Consider the following 19,464-nt stretch of genomic DNA (forward strand, 5'->3'; position numbering starts at 1 on the left):
AGTATCATTTTGCTAAAATCAACAAAATCATTCCTGCAACTTACCAGCGCTCTGATTTGCATGACTCCATAGTATATGTGTCTTTTTACAATACTGCACACACAAATGTGACAAATGAGGTCAAATTTCAAATTCTTTCAAAATAGTTGACAAGCACTTTATTGGGTTCATGACTAACATAGTATCAACAACTATGTCCACTGCAGTTGTACAGGGTCTTGGTGAGACCACACCTGGAGTATTGCATACAGTTTTGGTCTCCTAATCTGAGGAAAGACATTCTTGTCATAGAGGGAGTATAGAGAAGGTTCACCAGACTGATTCCTGGGATGGCAGGACTTTCATATGAAGAAAGACTGGATAGACTCGGCTTGTAATGCTAGAATTTAGAAGATTGAGGGGGGATCTTATAGAAACGTACCACATTCTTAAGGGGTTGGACAGGCTAGATGCAGGACGATTATTCCCGATGTTGGGGAAGTCCAGAACTAGGGGTCACAGTTTAAGGATAAGAGGGAAGTCTTTTAGGCCACAGAAGGTATTTGAGGCCAGTTCATTGGCTATATTTAAGAGGGAGTTAGTTGTGGCCCTTGTGGTTAAAGGGATCGGGGTATGGAGACAAGGCAGGGATGGGATACTGAGTTGGATGATCAGCCATGATCATATCGAATGGCGGTGTAGGCTCGAAGGGCCGAATGGCCTACTCCTGCACCTATTTTCTATGTTTCTAACAACAAATATAAGAAAAGATAGCATATTGGTGGCAAGTTTCTGAAAATGGCATCAGAATACACAAATACATTTTGTGTAACGGTTGTTGTGTGGTGTTAGCACAGTAAGTACACATATTTCTTATCCCTTTCTATGTTTATGAATACCACATGGAACAATAAAATTGCCAGCATCTGAAGTATTTTGATCTTTCAAGAGTTTGAGGCCTTGAACAATGAAAGGCAGGAGATAATAGGGCAGGAGGTGTTGCACGTCCTGCATTTTTAAAAGTGGTCATCAAATGTGGACTTGGTATTGGTGGAAATAGAAGAGGAAACAGGATGGTGCAAACTTTTTGAGATGCTGAAATGGAATAGACAGGAATGATTGGCCTGGAAGTGGTAATACATTGAAGGTGTCTGAAAATAGTGAGCAAGTTGCAGCTTTCTGGCTGTGAGGCAGCAAGTTGAGAGCAGAGAATGACACATATACAGTTGAGAGCCCATTGACTATGATGGAGGGAAATAACATTTGAAGAGAAAAGGCTTGATCATAAAGGAATGTTCATTACCACTAATGTGGAATGTGGAGGTGTTAGAACAGATTCAATTGTGAAACTTGGAGAATGGAGCACTAAGCCGGAGGGTAGGAAAAATGTTGGCAAATTAGCTGTGGGAGCCTAGGAGCTTGTAATGGATTCTGGTTGGTAGCTTGCCCCCTAAAGTGGAAAGAGGGAAGTTGAGAAAGGGGACGAGTTGAAGATGAGCTATTTGAAAGTGAGAGGAGAGTGGAAATTTGCAACAAAGATAATGAAAATATACAGAATTGGAAACAGAACCGGATTGTCATCAAAGTTTGTGAAACTGTAATGCTGACAGTACCTCTTGCTATCTGCAAAAAACAATCAATGTTACGGCAAGGAATTGTTTTAAATATTTGGCGGGAAAGTGCTGTGCCACTATCCTGTATTTAACCACATGCTGTATTATCTCATAATTATCCCAGCACATAATTTTAGCTTGGGGATCTAGTTCTGTCTTGGAAAACAATTCTCCAAATTGCTGTTAGAAAGGAAGACATTTATAAGTCGGATAAATAAAGATGGCCAGGTCATGAACTCTGATCTTCTGAAATAGAGATGAAAAATCACTGGTATCAAAACAAATGCAATTAGTTTATTGTCTTTTATACCAGGGTACAATTAATTTCCTTAATCACGCGCAGCTCGGAGTATATAGTATATAGGACGACAGATAGCACAATGGGCTAAGAGTTCGGCTGGCGACCGGAGGGTAGCCGGTTCAAATCCCGCTTGGAGTGCATACTGTCGTTGTGTCCTTGGGCAAGACACTTCACCCACCTTTGCCTGTAATGGAATGTTACGGCGGCTGGCGCGGGCACACCGCGACGCCCTGTGTCTCCCTTTCAAGGGAGATGCTAAAAATGCATTTCGTTGTCTCTGTACTGTACACTGACAATGACAATAAATTGAATCATTTCATTTCATTTCATTTCATTTTCATTTCATAGTATATGATAATAACGATAGATACAATAATAAATGCAACTAATGTAACAGATTGGAGCAAAGTTGTGATGCAGTCTGAAGTACTACACATACTATAGTGCAATTATGTGTTGGAATATGTGCAGCACTTCTGGGAAGGGAGTGTGAAAGTGGTGATTGATTCAGGAGAATGATAGCTGTGGGGAAGAGGCTGTTCTTAAGTCTGGACATCTGGGTTTTGAGCTCTTCTCCTAGAAGGTGGAAGAGAAAAAAGGAACTGACTGTGATAACTGAGGTGAATAAATTCTATTCAGAATGTCCCTGAACCGCTTAGTGGGAATTTTCGTGAAATGTCCAGGGGATGATGTCCAGTTGCTTAATTTGAATTTTTATAGTCTGAATTAACTGGTTTGAAAGGAGACGTGTACAACTATCGAATGAGAAGCAGAAGATATTTGGTATACAGGTACTAAGATAGTGAATATATTGAAATGTGAATTCGACCTTGTGCAGGCCATACTTCAAATGTATTCAGTGTACCAGACCTTCAGCGCATTAGCAGGACAAGCAATACAAACACATTTTAAAATATGCTTTTGATCCCGTGTAATTGAAGAAAAGGTCTTGATGTTTGCGTATTTTCTGCTTTCTCATACAGAGATCAGGCAGCTGCATGTGAGGATCTGAAATACATGCATTCCCTCTGAGTAATGTAAATCTAATGCATATGTGTTTATCCCTTGGTTTCATGAAATTGAAGAAATTAGAGGCATAGATGGAGGCATTCTGCTTATGTCTGTGCCCTAAGAGAAAGAGCCAATGTCTCAGCTCTTGGTCTAGACCTTTATTGGTTATAGCATTTCAAATGCAAATGTTTTTTTTCTAAAGAGGACATTTTTGCACTCTTCAGTCAGTGAGTTACAGACCCCTCTTGGGCAAAGCATTTCTCATTTCTTCTCTTCTCTTAATTACCTCAAAAATAAATCTAAGTTCACAGTGCATGATCATATTCTGGCATATCACAACTGATTTAAAAAGCTTCTTATATGCATACATTGGTACACAAAAATGCTGGAGAAACTCAGCGGGTGCAGCAGCATCTATGGAGCGAAGGAAATAGGCGACGTTTCGGGCCGAAACCCTTCTTCAGACTGATGGGGGGTGGGCGGGAGAAGGAAGGAAAAAGGAAGGAGGAGGAGCCCGAGGGCGGGGAGATGGGAGGAGACAGCTCGAGGGTTAAGGAAGGGGAGGAGACAGCAAGGGCTAGCAAAACTGGGAGAATTCAACGTTCATGCCATCCGGACGCAAGCAACCCAGGCGGAATATGAGGTGCTGTTCCTCCAATTTCCGGTGTTGCTCCCTCTGGCAATGGAGGAGACCCAGGACAGAGAGGTAGGATTGGGAGTGGGAGGGGGAGTTGAAGTGCTGAGCCACCGGGAGTTCAGGTAGGTTATTGCGGACTGAGCGGAGGTGTTCGGTGAAACGATCACCCAACCTCAGCTTAGTCTCCCCGATGTAAATCAGCTGACATCTAGAGCAGCGGATGCAGTAGACGAGGTTGGAGGAGATACAGGTGAACCTTTGTCGCACCTGGAACGACTGCTTGGGTCCTTGAATGGAGTCGAGGGGGGAGGTGAAGGGACAGGTGTTGCATTTCTTGCGGTTGCAATGGAAAGTGCCCGGGGAGGGGGTGGTACGGGAAGGAAGGGAAGAATTGACAAGGGAGTTGCGGAGGGAGTGGTCTTTGCGGAAGGCAGACATAGGGGGAGATGGGAAGATGTGGCGAGTGGTGGGGTCACGTTGGAGGTGGCGGAAATGGCGGAGGATTATTTGTTGTATTTGCCGGCTGGTGGGGTGAAAGGTGAGGACTAGGGGGACTCTGCCCTTGTTGCGAGTGCGGGGATGGGGAGAGAGAGCAGTGTTGCGGGGTATGGATGAGACCCTGGTGCGAGCCTCATCTATGGTGGCGGAGGGGAATCCCCGTTCCCTGAAGAACGAGGACATTTCCGATGCCCTGGTGTGGAACGTCTCATCCTGGGAGCAGATGCGGCGTAGGCGGAGGAATTGGGAGTAGGGGATGGAGTCTTTACAGGGGGCAGGGTGGGAAGACGTGTAGTCCAGATAGCCATGTGAGTCAGTTGGTTTGTAGTGTATGTCGGTCAGAAGTCTGTCCCCTGCGATGGAGATGGTGAGGTCAAGGAATGGTAGGGAAGTGTCGGAAATGGTCCAGGTGTATTGGAGTGCCGGATGGAAGTTGGTGGTGAAGTGAATGAAGTCAGTCAGTTGTGTGTGGGTGCAGGAGATGGCCCCAAAGCAGTCGTCAATGTAACGGAGGTAGAGGTCGAGGATGGGGCCCTGGTACGTATTGAACAAGGATCAAGGAGTGCCTTGTGTTTGGAGGAAATGGGAGGAGTCAAACGTAAAGTTGTTGAGGGTGAGGACCAACTCCGCTAGGCGGAGGAGGGTGTCAGTGGCTGGGTATAGGTTGCTCCTCTGGTCGAGGAAGAACTTTGAGGCCACCCTGGTAGGGGATGGAGGTGTAGAGTGACTGGACATGGTGAAGATGAGGGGGCGAGGGCCTAGAGAGTGGAATGTGCGGAGGCGGTGGAGAGTGTCTGAGGTGTCTAGAACATAAGTGGGAAGGGATTTGATCAAGGGGGATAGTATGGAGTCAAGGTATGTGGAGATGGGTTCGGTGGGGCACGAACAAGCAGAGACAATGGGTCTGCCGGGAGAGCCGGGTTTGTGGATTTTGGGGAGAAGGTAAAAACGGGCCGGGGAACGATGAGGTTGGAAGCTTGGTCGGGGAGGGCGTGGGAATTGATGAAGTCGGTGATGGTGCTAGATATGGTGGCCTGGTGCTTGTCAGTGGGGTCATGGTCGAAGGGTAAGTAGGAGGAGGTGTCCGAGAGTTGGCGCGTGGCCTCGGCTTTGTAGAGATCGACGTGCCAGACTTCCACGGCACCTCCCTTGTCGGCTGGTTTGATAACCCAATCTGGGTTTTTGCGGAGTGATTCAATGGCAGTGTGTTCAGGGGGGAGAGATTGGAGTGAGACAGGGGAGTGGAGAAGTTGAGGCGGTTGACGTCGCGGCGGCAGTTCTAGATAAAGAGTTCCAGAGCCGGGACTTTACGAGAGGGGTTCCACGAGGAGGCGGTGCATTGGAGACGGGAAAAAGAGTCATCATTGGGGGGCGAGGACTCCTTCCCATGGAAGTGCGCTGTGAGGCGGAGGCGACGGTAGAAGTGCTCCAAGTCATGGTGTGGATGGCATATGCATACATTTATAGTTATCCCATTTAGTATTAACTTTCAAGTCAGGTCAACACGAGTTTTTAATTTGGCATTTTAATAGAGATCATTTATTCAGGAACATTATGCTTCCCATTTCCTGGTGACAATCAGGGTCTTCAGAAAAAAAAATACAAACAAAATTAAAATTGGATCAAATGGATTACTGCAAAGATGTACGCTAATCAAGTCAAACATAATAAATGTGTCAATTCTAATTCCGTGACTTATCTTATTGTGTTTGTACAGCTTCTGCATCAATAATCGTACTGTAATAATTTGTCATGAAATTTCACACTGATCGAGCGGTCTTGCATTAGTATTATTTAACTGCTCAAAACATTTTCATAATTTAAAAAATGTTATACTTAAAAACTGAGGCTCTTGTAAAGAAAGGCCAGGCAATGTTAATGATGTGCTATGCTGTGAAGTTGGTAATGTTAAGCATTTTCTATTTTTTATCCAATAGAGCGGGGTTCACATTTGTCACTTTCTGTTATTTTTCTATGCATAGAATCTTAGAAAATTATTTTCAGCACTTTAATTATTTCCTTCCACACTTCCATCAGGATCAGAAATGTACCACATCTGGTTTCTGTGATTTGCTTACCTCCGTTTTGAATAATCGGAGTATAGCCCACCTTCTCAACTGATCTAGATTGTTTTGCAAATTTAAATATCCTTCCTTACTGCACACTACACCACCAATTTTGATGCAATCTGCAAATGTATTAACAATGTTAGTATTGCCATCCAAATATAACAAACAAGAGTGGACTCGGCACTGGTCCCTGTGGCATTCCACTGGTCATAGAGGCCAAAGTGCTTCAATGTGTTAAATCTAGCTGTTCACAGTAAATTCTGAATAGGGATATGACATCTAATGACATCTTGTATGACATTTCACATTTGGCACACAATTTCTGTCAATGAAATAAGAAAATATACACTGTTTACACTGACAAATGTTCTGTTACAGAATGATGTGCATTTGAGGACATGATAGGATGGCAATACATGCTGAATTGCATAATACTGAGATCATGAAACAGAGGGACCTTGGAGTGAATGTCAACTGATTTGTAAATGTAGTAAGATGGGTCGATAAAGGGATATTTTCTTTTAATAGTTAAGATTTCAAAATAAGTCAGGTTACCCTGCAGATAAACATAACACTTGTTGTGGCAGAGATCTTGTCGCCACATTATAGGGAAGATCTGAAAGCAGTGGGAGGTTTCAGAAGCGATTAATATTGTCTGAAAAATGTAGCCAAAGGAATGATTTGATAGGCTGTAATTGCTTTCTTTGGAACAGAGGAGATCGTCCCAAAGATGGGAAGTCATACAAAAATAAATCATATTCTAGAGACAAAGTACAAAACTTCTACAACACAAACTCTGGTGCATCCTGTCCCACCAACAGTGTAAATCAACTGGAGATGGTAGTACATTCCAGTTAAACCCAGTGCAGATGCATGTGTCCATGCCAGCATTACCATTGCAGCCCTTGTGGCCACAAAGTTCCCACCTTCACAGTAAGGAGTTTCTCCATTGCGTTTTTGCTGTACTCCTGTTGAATGGGAGTGACATAAGGGATTGAGCAGCTTGAAACAACCTTGAGGCTCTTTGGACTATTTATGGCAGCAGAAACGTTCATCGTCGCACTCTAACCTCAGGGTTTGGCATAGACTTACTCTCCTGTTCCATTAAAGATAGGGATTAACCATTTCTGCTGGTGAGGGCAATAATTTTGTTGACAAGTGCAGAAGAGTATGTTGGGAGCAGCACGAGGTGTGTCTGAACATAATTTGTCACATTGGTGTAGGAGCAACAGAGGACTGTATATGTGCTAAACAGTCTGCAATGGGTCGTGCCAAGTCATCCCACAATCACTGCTACAGTCCTGCTACAAGGAACAATGAATGATAATGACTAGCTAAGCTAACGGGAGAATACTTTATTTAAAAAAAACAGCAAGGCCCAGCAGGTGAATGCTAAAAATAAGGCTGAAGCATTTATAATAATTTTTACAGAAGTCGATCTATAAATAATATAATTCACCCGATCTGAAATTGATCTCCTCACAATTGCTGCCTGACATCGTAAATATTTTCACCTTTACTCTCTGTTCTGTAAGATCCTGCGGTTCTGATGGTATGAGTGTGGAAATTATATTTTTGAAAGTCTAGTGTCTCACTGCTTTTAAAAATGTTATCCACTTTGGACAGATGCAAGGTGAATTATTTTCTGAGTCTTTGGAACCCTCTTATAGCATGATAAAAGCTGAATCTTTTAATATTTTAAGGTGGAGGTAGTAAGTAGATAAGTAAGAGTGAAAGGTTGCATTGGATATAAATGAAGAATGTTTAATTGTCAAAACAGCATTACTGGTCTGTAAGCATGGTACTCATAGATAACACAATAAATATTCAACAAAATTCAACAAAAATATTCGTGCAAAACCAAAGCCCAAAGTCTCTAGTGCAACCCAAATATTTCCTGGTTTAGTGGTATTTGTAGTGTTTAAGAACCTGATGGTTGTTGGGGACAAGCTGTTCCTGGATCTGGGATCCCAGTTTTCAGACACCAATACCACCTTCCCGATGGCAGGAATGAAATGAGAGCGTGGCCAGGATAATGAGGTTCTTCATGACGCTGGATTCCCATTTTGAGGCAATGCCACTGAAAAATCCCTTTGATGGTGGAATACATAGTCGAGATTACAATTGGATTGGATCAGTTTTGATGTTTGACACTGCCACCTGTATATTCCACTGGTGGAGTAAATAGATATCTATGTTAATTGATAGGGTGTAGTAAACTGTAGTAGACCCGATGGTGTCCCATTTTAGAATTATTGGAATTGCACCCATTCAGATATGTGGAGAGTTTTCCATCACAGTCTTAACCATTGCATTGTAGATGATGGAGAGGTTTTCTGGAGTCAGGAGGTGAATCCGAGCTGCATTTTATGTGCCGTGTCATTTTTGTAATGATTTCTTTAGGTCCAGTTGAGTTTCAGGCCCATGGTGATTCCCAGAAAATTGATGGATGGGCGCATGTTTATCAAGGGCAGGCAAGGTGATTCACTTTTACTGGAGATTGTCCTTGTGTGGCACTTGTACGGTCTACTCGCTGTATTTCAGCACATGCCTGAATGCTGTCTGGGTCAGGCAGGATGGAGCCATGGATTGTTTCATTTACTGACGAGCTGGAAATGGAATTGTAATTATCAGTGGACATCTCCACTTCTGAACGTGTGCTGGAAGGAAAGCCATTGATGAAACAGCCCTGAGGAACACTTACGGTGATATCCTGGGGCTGAGAAAATTGAATCCCAATACTTCAATCATCTTCTCTTGTGTGCGATACAATACCAATCATTGAAGCATTTTCTCTTTCTGCCCATCCACTTTAATTTTACCAGGACATCATGCAGTTAGATGGCTACTTTGATATCAAGAATAGTCACTATCCTGATCTCTGGAACTCGGCTCTTTGGTCTTGCTTTTACAAGACTTTGAGATATGAAGCTAAGGAGTCCTGTTAAAACCCATACTGGGCATTGGTGGATAGGTTTATTGTGAGTAAGTGCTGCTGATGTTGCTTTCCATTACTTGGAGCATAGATTGAATTAGTGGTAATTAGTCATGTTGTATTGGCCATGTCAGACCCTCCTTTTTTTTTTATGAATGGAGGGTAGATTCACTTTCATCTGAGTATTTAAATTGAACTTCATCACTTTCCTGAATGGCCACTAAACGTTCGGAGATTGTAACCGTTGGTTCCTCACAGCCTAACCAGGGAACAGTACACCTGGTCAAACCAGTGAGAATTTTGTACTTTGAAATGAGTGATCATTCTAAATTCAGGAGAATACAGGCCCAACTCTCATATCACTAACTTTCCGTCCCAGGAATCAATCTAGTAAACCTTCACTGCGTCCCTCATTGCAAGTACAGTGAAAGTCTGATAGTCCACTGTTCCGAAAATCCTGATGATTTGGTATCTGGTTCACCAAGTAATGTTTGCAGCTCTCGCTTTGACAAACTAGGGCCCCAGTTCCCATTTCCCCATCACCAGTATCTGATTTGCCACCCCATTTATTATCACACTGTGTAACCTCTTCAATGAAAGAATTAATTTTAAAAGTTAAGAGCTATTAATAGAAATAATATTTTGTCCAGAAGCCTCCTAAGTGCAGATTGTGTTAGTGTTTTAGAGTTTATCCTGCAATGATAATAGATGTGAACCCACTATTCCACATTATAGCCACACAGTGACCACATGGAGTTGGAGCAAGCTGTTTCTACACTGTGCTAAAATCTTGGTGCAATAAAGGGCATTATAATGTTTTCTTTCCTGATTGTTGGCGTACAAGCATTAATTGTGCCGGGACATCCTGCATGCCCCTGAGCAATAGTTCATTAATCTCTCGCCATTAAATTAGTATCCAGCACTCACACCACAGATTGAACTCTGTTTTCCACCTATTGTGTCCTTGCATCTTCACTCAGCCTTTCTCTATCCCCCAAAACCCATAGGCTTGTTCTTCAACAGCACACACTGCCACCTAGCTGTATATTTTAAAAGCTCTGATGCAAAATAATCGCATTATTTTTTTAACAGCCTTTTTGTTGCTGGTTTTTTCGCTTGAGTTGCCTATTCCTGTCATGGAAATTGAAATGACAGTGGAAACTATTAATGTTTGTTGTTACATCAGGGAATTCCGAAGTTACTAAATTTCCTGCTGTTTCACATGCTGTGCCGTTTTGTTGGCTTCTGCAGTGAATCAAAGTAAATGAATGATCTGACAAATGTGTCAAGGTATTTTCTACTCGCGCTGAAACCATGTTGCATTGATTTATTAGCTGTAAATTTTTAATGACATTTTAGGCTTGCATTACGTGTAAGGTTCAAAAAAGATTGATTTGTTGATTATAATTTTGGTAAGTTCTATTTTCATTGCTTAAAGTGTGATAGTTAAGTTTCTATTTTCTAACATGAAATGTGCAGGCCATTTAATCCTGAATTCATGTTTCCATTTCTTAAGATCAGGAATGATCCTGTTTCCAGTCCAATGCGATCACCATTTAACCTGATTCCATTAAGGTCCAAAAATCTATTGATCCTTTCTTGAATGACTCAACTATAGCAGTCATGTGGTGGGGATCTACAAATAATTTAAATTAATAGCTTAAAATAAATGTCTTGTCTCTTTCCTCAGAGGTTGATCTCTTATCTATACGCAAGACTGTTCTAAGTCTTGATTGTCTTTCCAGATTTTACTGCCAGCAATCTGCACTGCAAATCTAACATTGCTTTAAACTTTGGTTGTTGGTCAAATTTAGTTAATCTTTCCTTATTGGGCTGCCTCTCATCCTTGGAATTAACCGAGAGAATCAATGTTGTAGTGATTCCAACGCAAGTGTAGCATATCTTCCTTTAGGGGCAGAACAAAACTCTGCACAATACTCCAAATAAGGTTTCATGAAATCCTTTGGATTTCCAGTAAAGCTCAACATACCACCTGCCCGTATATTTGTTTACTGTTCTTGTATCTTTATTTTCCATGTAGTAGTATTATAGAAAATGTATTGCTAAGGGAGATTTGAACCCATTTTATTTGATGGTCATGAAAGTATGACCCAGTCTTGCTCCACCTTCCAGCAACAGCTCTGGAGCTTTACAGTTCACTATTCTTCAGATACTTGTGAAATGTGAATAGGGTGTCTGCCTTTGCTTCCTTTTGAGGCCACAAGATCTGACTCCTACTTCCATCCGGATGTTTTCATTCTTATCTGTCTAATTGTCCTATTAGTTGGTTTAAAAATCAACAATCCCTGGTTTTTGATCCCTATGTTGAGGGGAAATAAGTCATTTTTATTTTTTTTTACTATTGTTTTCATTTATTATTATATTCCTGCTCCTCCTGCAATCAGTCTGACAAAGTTCTCGCCCAAAACATCGCCTATTCATTTTCTGCAAAGATGTTGTTGCATTAGTCTAGCACTTTGTGTCTATCTTTGGTAAAAATCAGCAGCTGCAGTTCCTTGTTATAACTTTTTTATAAACTCCGTCTTTGCTCTCATAATTTTGCTTCAATTTACATCAATTAACTTTTATTCAACTTCTCTGTTCCAGGGAAAACAACCCCAGTCTATGCATTGGTATCATTTTTCAAATTCTGGCTAACCCTGCTCAGATATTCTATGCCTCATCTATCAAAGATAAATATCTAGCATGATATACAACCAATTGATTAAGCTGTTTTTTTTTAAATCTTTGCCTGGCTGAATGGATGTACATTTTAATGTCTTTATGTTGCTTCAGACCTCTCATTCCATTGTTCCCTTCTTTCATCTCCCAGATGCATTACTTCTCACAAGACTGATTTCCATTTGCCACGATTTTATCTAGTCGAGCAGTTACCTTCAATCTTGCCTATAATACAAGACTTTCTTCATCACTGTCAACCACACTGCCAATTTTTGTATCATCTGAATTTTTAAATTGTGCTCTCTACATTTAAATCTAAATCGCACATCATATCAGTCAAAGAAAGGTTGTATCTGACCATGCGGATTGCGATTTTTGAGTAATATCCTCAAGTTGTGATGTTTGCCCTTCAACAACTACAAATATTGTACAAAGCATAATTCCAACAAATGGGAGTAATTTCCCCTTCATTCTCTTTGTGCAGTTATATCAGAGCTTTCTGATCCGCACAGTTAAATGCTACCTTGATATCAAAGGTGTTCACTTTTGGCTTGCTTCTGAAATTTAGTTTTCTTTTCCTAAATGTGGACTGAGGCTGTACTGAGGTACAGGAATGAATGGATCTGACAAAACCCAAACTGGAGTTTAAAGCTAAAACAAGTTAATGGTGCATAAAGCAGTTTGATATAACTGCCGGTCATACCTTCCAATATTTTGTTCAGGATTGAAGGGCGGCGAAGTGATAGTGTTGCCGCTTTACGGAGCCAGACAAACAGGTTGGATCCTGTCAACTTTTCTATCTTATGGAGTTTATACGTTCTTCCTGTGGCAGTGTGGAATTTCTCCAGGGCTCCATTTCTTCCCACATTTCAAAGAAGTGCAGATTTATAGGTTAATTGGCTTCTGTAAATTGTCCCTAATATGTAGGATAGAATAGTAAACCTGTGATCGTTGGTCGGCGTGAATTCGGTGGGCCGAAGGGCCTGTTTCCATGCTGCATTTCAAAAATAAGCTATGGGACAATAATTGACTGGATTGGGTTTTGTTTTGTCCTGTTAGCCTGTTTTTAATCTTGTTGGGGAGAAGTTGAAGTAGTACCTAAGTTCTGGAGCAGAAGACTTCAATGTTGCAAAACATTTGAACAAGACATTAAGGGCTGAAAGAACTCGGCGGGACAGGCAGCATCTGGGGAGTGAATGGGCAGACCTTTATTTCTAAAAATAAACTTCATTCAGAATAAAAAATGTATACTAAATAAGAACGGTGCAAAAACTCTTCCGACATTCTCAGCAGCTGTACATAAATTCATTAGCGTTGTATTTGGTAGTGTTCAAAGAATATTGTACCAGGCACCCTTGCCACTTGTGGCCCCTTGGGGTGATATCCCTTCCCTCGTTTGAGGGGCATCTCCACCAGACACTGCCCCCAATGTACAGCAGAGGAAGTACTCTAGACTGTGGTCTTCCCCGGGGAATGAGCAGACGACGTTTCGGATCGGTTCCCTTCTTTAGACTGATTGTAGTAGTGGGGAGATAGCTGCAAAAGAGGTGGGACCCGATAAAGTGTGACAATTTACAGATGGAAATGGGTGAGGGGGGGGTGCTGGTAATTGGCAGATGGGTGAAGTGGCAAGAGGTGAAAAGGAGATGAAAGGGTATCAGATAAGTAGACAGGAAAGGTAAAATGTTGGCTGTTTCCATAAAAATTGCGAAAACCAGTGTTTTGTGCTGATATGTCATATCGATTGAATCAAATTTACTGAAGCTTCTACGATGATTGGGAGCTCAAATGAGAAGTTGAGATGGGGCATTTCTGGCTGAAGATGTATGCAATAACTCAACCATGTCTTCAGCATTTAAGAACTGCACCCCACTGCAGTTGAGGTGGAAATTTCTTTTGCTCCTTCTCGTGAAGCTTTTTGTCTGCCACCATACACAATTAAATGTGATAACAATACAGTACTTTAATTTGAAACATTGGCTTTAGGATTGCTCAGCTGTGTTTTTTTGCATGCTGCAGCTTTGCCAGATTGGCACTTCATTTTTAGGGATGCCCTATGCAACAATTAACACGCTTTCAGTGCTGGAGGTAAGCCAATTTCCTTTATTTCCTATGATTTTATTTCCCAAAATCTAGATTAGATTTATCGACCAAATAACTGTTGACAAAGTCTGCTTGCATTTCTTCTATCTGCTAAATGATGGATTCCAGCATTTTGCCAACAACAAGATGAAGATGAAAGGGCCTGTCACACCCGGCGACTGCCGGCATCATTGACTGACGTATCAGGTTACCAAAACATTTGCGGTATGATGCGGCGTGATGACGTATGACACGCAGTGTTTTTTCAAGTGTCGCAACATTTTTTTGGTCGCCTCTGGATTTTGAAATGTTCAAAATCTTTTGGCGACACTGATAACGCCGGAAGTCGCCGAAAAAATCTCCAAGTGAGACAGCCCCTTAATGGATTTATATTTACCTTTTTTTCCCCCTATCTATCATTGCTGACTGATTGACACTATCCTTGCTATTTTCCAATCTGGTATTGCTCAAGAATCTTGGGAATGTTAAAAGACCTTTACTGATGGTCTGCAGCAATAATGGGCCACTGTTCATTAAATAAAAAGATTTGCCTGATTTTGATTACTTTTTTCTTGGTTTTACTTTAATGATATCAATGATTTTCAGGTTCCTCTGTCATTTGATGTTTACAGGTCACAGAAAAATGTAGTCAATGCTTTTGTTCAAGAAGGAACTGCAGATGCTGGAAAATCGAAGGTAGATAAAATTGCTGGAGAAAGTCAGCGGGTGTGACAGCATCTATGGAGCGAAGGAAATAGGCATTGTTTGCGGCCCGAAAAGCTTAGTGTCTGAAGAAGGGTTTCGGCCTGAAACATTGCCTCTTTCCTTCGCTCCATAGATGCTGCTGCACCCACTGAGTTTCTAGTCAATGTTTTTTATCAGCTTTCCGCATTCAAATTTCTCATGACTTTGTCTCAATGGTGCTTATGCTTAGTTTTTTTTTGAAGACTCTTAAAATCCTTTTTGTGTTGCTCTCTTATAAATTATCTTCTCTCTCTCTGTTTTCCACTCATTCATTTCTGCTTCCGAAAGGTTTTCAGATTATCAATCTTTGTTAGCAAACAATGCGTCGCTTTTCTCAACAAAATGTTATTTCTCATTGTATATTTTAATAGAGAATTTTGGATTATTTCTTGACAGGTTTGAAATATTTCTTGAAATGTTTGTCTTTGGCCATTGCTAATTATTTTACTCTGTTTTTGAAATCCATCATATCTAATGCACAAACTCATAACTGCGTAATTATCTATTTATCAATAATCCCGTTTCCCATTAATCCAACCTTAATTTTATGCGCTCTATAATATTTCAGTTTTCATCATTGGCATTACTTGTGCCGTATCCTTGCTGGTTTGCTGTCTGTGTGATTTAATTGCCTTTGCTGACCAGTCAACATAATGACATTGGTTGCCTGAAATTCTATTGAATTGACATGTACTAATAATCAATAACCACAAAGGAGAGATTCATGTAATTGAGAATGCTGGAACTTTGAGTATTTTTGTTGAAGGTTAGCAATGAATGCTGTTACTAGGCTGTTGTCTACTGAATCATTTCCAACATTTAAATGCTTTTGTGACTTCATTTCTCAAAAGCCTAAATTGAATGAATAATGATGCTCGAGTCATTATGATTGATTTCAGCACCTGAATTGGCACTTGAAATAACTGTTTTTGAGCACGACAATCAAGTAATGCATTTGCGTGGGAGTGTTGTAATCACCTCTTTTGCAGTGGTTGAAAAGTACTCTTTAAAAGCACATGGAAAGAAAGAATTGTGCTCTGTACTTGTATGTAATTTAAATAATGGAGAAGAGAAATATTGCGATGCATTCAAATTTGAAACCTCCTGCCCCTATTGCTTAATAAAAACAAAGTTTATCCTGCTGTTTATTTTCAGGCAAAGGTGCATCTCCCAAAAAGTAATGAGATGACCATACCAAAAAATTACTATGGTGAGGCCAAATGTAAATTGGAAGTACAACATCTCATATTCCATTTAGGTAGTTTACAAACTAGTGCTATGCAGAATTTCAGATTACCCACAACCCAGTGTTCTCCCCACTTGATCACCTAGGTTTCTTCCCCCTTTGTTATCTTTCCCTTTCCATCCCTTCTCTCACTCCCCCTCCCCCTGGTTCCTCCTGTCATTGAACCCTCATCTCTAATCCCCTCATTCATGTGGTTCCAGCTTTCAGCCCCACACCTCTCATGTGCTGCTAAATTCAGGCAATCTATCCTCTTCCCCTACCTCTGTTCTGATGCATTGAAACGTTGTCATATACCTTTTACCCATGGAGCATTCTGATTTTTTTTGTACTGCCCTGGCCTTCCCCAAGGTGCCCCACCCATAGCCTCACTCTCTATCCTCCCCGTTTTCCTTAATTCTTTCAGCCCCACTGCCATAATCTTACTTCATCCAGCTTTCCCACCCCTCCCCTCCAGCTGTTTCTCATTGTGCCTTCCTTTACATTTTTAACAGAAGAACAAAAACAGGAAGAATATTAAGAGCGGACATGGAAATTGTGCAAGAATGCAACATTTGGACAAGTTTCAACAGAGTTTGATGTAATTAAAACTGATGGATCTTTAGCTGAAGGTTTTTGTTAATAGATTTTGGCAACATAAATGAAAACTAATTAACCCTTGAACTAAACGACCAAAATAAATCAACCACGAATTATGGGGAAAGGTGCATAAAGGATGAGATTGATTGGGGCAATTGTATGCCCAGACCAGTGAAACAATTTACTGTGAATAGATCAGGGTTGATGACCACCAGATCACAGTCAGACCTAAATTGCGAGATATGGTATTACTCGATTTCATATCCTTTCCTTCCCACTCTACTGTGCCTCTTCTTATCACAATTGATGGAAGAATCATTAGGAACAAACCAGTCAATTTAAGTAGAACAAAGCATCTGTTCACAGTGTAATTAAAGTTAAAATAATTTCATGGCATGGGTGGCACCAGCAATGGCTGCCTCGCCAACAGTCTGTCTCTCCCTTCTTTTGTGGTTTGTTTATATATGTTAAATATGTTTTTAGTGTTCTTTAGCTTGTTTTATGTGGGGGGGGGGGAGAAACTTTCTTGAATCTCTTACCTCGACGAAGCTGCCATTTTCCCCCCCCTTTTTTTCTCCATATCATATCTCCGTCCACACTGCGGCCTAACATCGAGCAGTTGGCGGCCTTTACTGGAGACCGACTTTGAGAGCTCCACCGCAGGAGTCTGCAGGACTTTAACATCGCAGAACTCGCAGTCTCTGGTTAGAGACCGACTTCGGGAACTACAAACCGTGGGAGCTTCGATTGCCCCGACGAGGGAGCTTCGATCGCTCTGGCGCGGAAGCTTTGAATGCCGGATGTGGGAGCTTCGATTGCCCCGACAGCAGAAGAATAAAAGAGGAAGAAGTTTGGACTTTATTGCCTTCCATCATAGTGAGGGACATGGGGAATCCGCTGTGGTGGATATTTATGTTAACTTTTATGTAGTTGTGTGTCTTGTTGCTTGTTTTTAGTATGGCTGTATGGTTTCACTGTACCTTAATTGGTATATGTGACAATAAACTGACCTTGAAACCTTGATGTTTCTGCTTTTTACCTCCCCACTTCTCTTTAGTATTTTTGCTTCACTGTTCTCTTGGTGACTTATTTTCTTCTGACTTCCTGTTGTGAAATCCTAATAGCACTGCAGTTTTTATTCTTACATGTTGCTGATGGCGATTGCTGTTGAGCCTATAGATGGCACAACATTTTGAAATGAAAATGTGTTGGTCTTGAGCTGCGTATGTTAAGCAGTCTGTCTTGATTGAGGACATTTAGTTCCATTCCAGTTTCGTGGGTTCTGAGGTTGCTCATGAGGAAATATAGGAAGTACAGACATCCACTGATTGAGATGGAGGAGGCTGATGGAGTTGGGAGGCAGGGTGTTGGGCCGGAGGATAGCTTGTTGGTTCCTCTCACCATTTGCACGAGTTCTTTCTGCTTCTGACACAGAACCTCAAAAGTTCCATGGCCAACTTTGAGTGGTTATAGGCCAGAGGCCCTCTGAAAATGTTGCCTTTTTCAGTGGATATTTGTGCATATCATTGAATCTTTTTTAGTCTTATCTGGTAATATCTTTCCATGACAGAGTTTGGAATTGTTCACAAATACTGGAATAAAACTTCACTCCTGAACAACCATACTAAATATACTATTGCATACTAAATATACAGCTATTTATGCTAATGGATCAACGATACAATGTCTCAAAAGTTAATTGATCAAACCATGCTTTAGTAGCACAGAAAATGGCTACTTTGCCTACCATGGCTGTGCCAGCTGTTTGGAAAGTTCATTCAATTTAGCTAACATTCCTAGACTTTATTCCATAATTCTGCAAATTAGTTTTCCTTTATTTGTCCACTACCTTTCATACGTTTTCTAGCATCTGATCATGCCATTATTTCATGTAGTGTGTGCTAGACTGTGGTCATGTTCAGTGAAGAAGTTTATCTTCATTAGTTGTTTATTTTGTTGGCCCACGATATCAAATCTCTTACCTCCGATTAGCAATTGACTTGCCCGATGAACTGGTTTATTCCTACTTTGCTCTCTCAAGATGCCTTGATTTGGAATGTGGGATATTTTGGGTCTGAGGATAGTGGAACATGTAGAGGCAAAAGGGCCAATGTGATTGCATTCAAAGGAACTCAGTGAAGAGGAGCGCACGCAGACAGTGGAAGGAATAAAATGCAGCTTCCATAAGAGCACAACACTATTAGATAGGAAGGTAAAAGTGGTTTGTGGCATACTTGTCTTTACTGGTCTGCGCCATTGAGTATAAAAGTTGCAGCTGTGCAAAACTTTGCTTCAGCCACATTAAAATGATTATTGTAAAAATATTTTTTCCTCACTGCTCGTTCATTGAAATAGGGACAGATTTTGTTAAAATTAGTCTTAACTGGATAACTTCAGGTTCCATAGTGGGAGTTTAATCAGTGCTATTTTTGTTGACAGTATATGTGCACTTGCAGTCAAAGTCAAACTAAATTTTCAAAATTTTAATATAGTGAAAAGAAAAAATAAATTATTAATTAATTTAGGCAGTTAGTGTCTTAAAACTGCTTAAGCAACTTATTGGACGACAAACTACCATAGACAGCCACAGCAAAGATGTATATCCATACAGTCACTTTTTGTCTACTAAAAAAACACTGGGTTTATAATTGGTGGTGATATTTTTTTTACGGAAAGGCAAAGGTTGAGCTTATATAGGCAGCTTCAGGAACAATTTCATTGGAGGAATTACAATTTGGTATCGGTATTGGGCGCTTTGTGATGCACAATGAGTGACCATTGTGGTTTTTCGAAAGGAAATTGCACAAGACCCTGAGTAAAAACTGAAATATAACTTGTACAGTTCTAATGTGGTTACATTGCGGCATGAATGGCTGTTACTAAGTACTGAAACAGTATGCTGAAGACACTGTTCGGCATTAAATCCAGGTTACAAGAAGTAAGTCTTTATTCTTCATTTTGTTAAGAATTTGGGCTTCTATTTGGAGTGGTTATTTCCGTTGCCGTTGTAGGTTTTGTTTTGTTACTTCGTGGAAGACTTTTCTCATCTGGGATAGAAGTTTGCTGTTTGCTGGAAGTGACTTTACATAGT

General features: G+C 40.9%; 1 protein-coding gene across 3 annotated transcripts in view; it reads left to right on the top strand.

Annotated features, from left to right (window-relative positions):
• The window catches only part of rps6ka1 (ribosomal protein S6 kinase a, polypeptide 1), a 115,541-nt gene that overhangs the window by 37,475 nt on the left and 58,602 nt on the right, over positions 1–19,464 (top strand). Inside the window, exon 1 of one of the 3 annotated variants that reach the window (XM_055656422.1) lies at positions 19,210–19,311. The exons of the other annotated variants lie outside the window; for them this stretch is intronic. Coding sequence (XP_055512397.1) covers positions 19,270–19,311 — 42 coding nt within the window. The 5' untranslated portion in view covers positions 19,210–19,269. Of the gene's footprint in view, positions 1–19,209; positions 19,312–19,464 lie in introns of those variants that run through there. 3 annotated transcript variants of the gene reach the window in all.

Source organism: Leucoraja erinacea, chromosome 26 (genome assembly GCF_028641065.1).
Source record: "Leucoraja erinacea ecotype New England chromosome 26, Leri_hhj_1, whole genome shotgun sequence".
Classification (NCBI taxonomy): Eukaryota; Metazoa; Chordata; class Chondrichthyes; order Rajiformes; family Rajidae; genus Leucoraja; species Leucoraja erinaceus.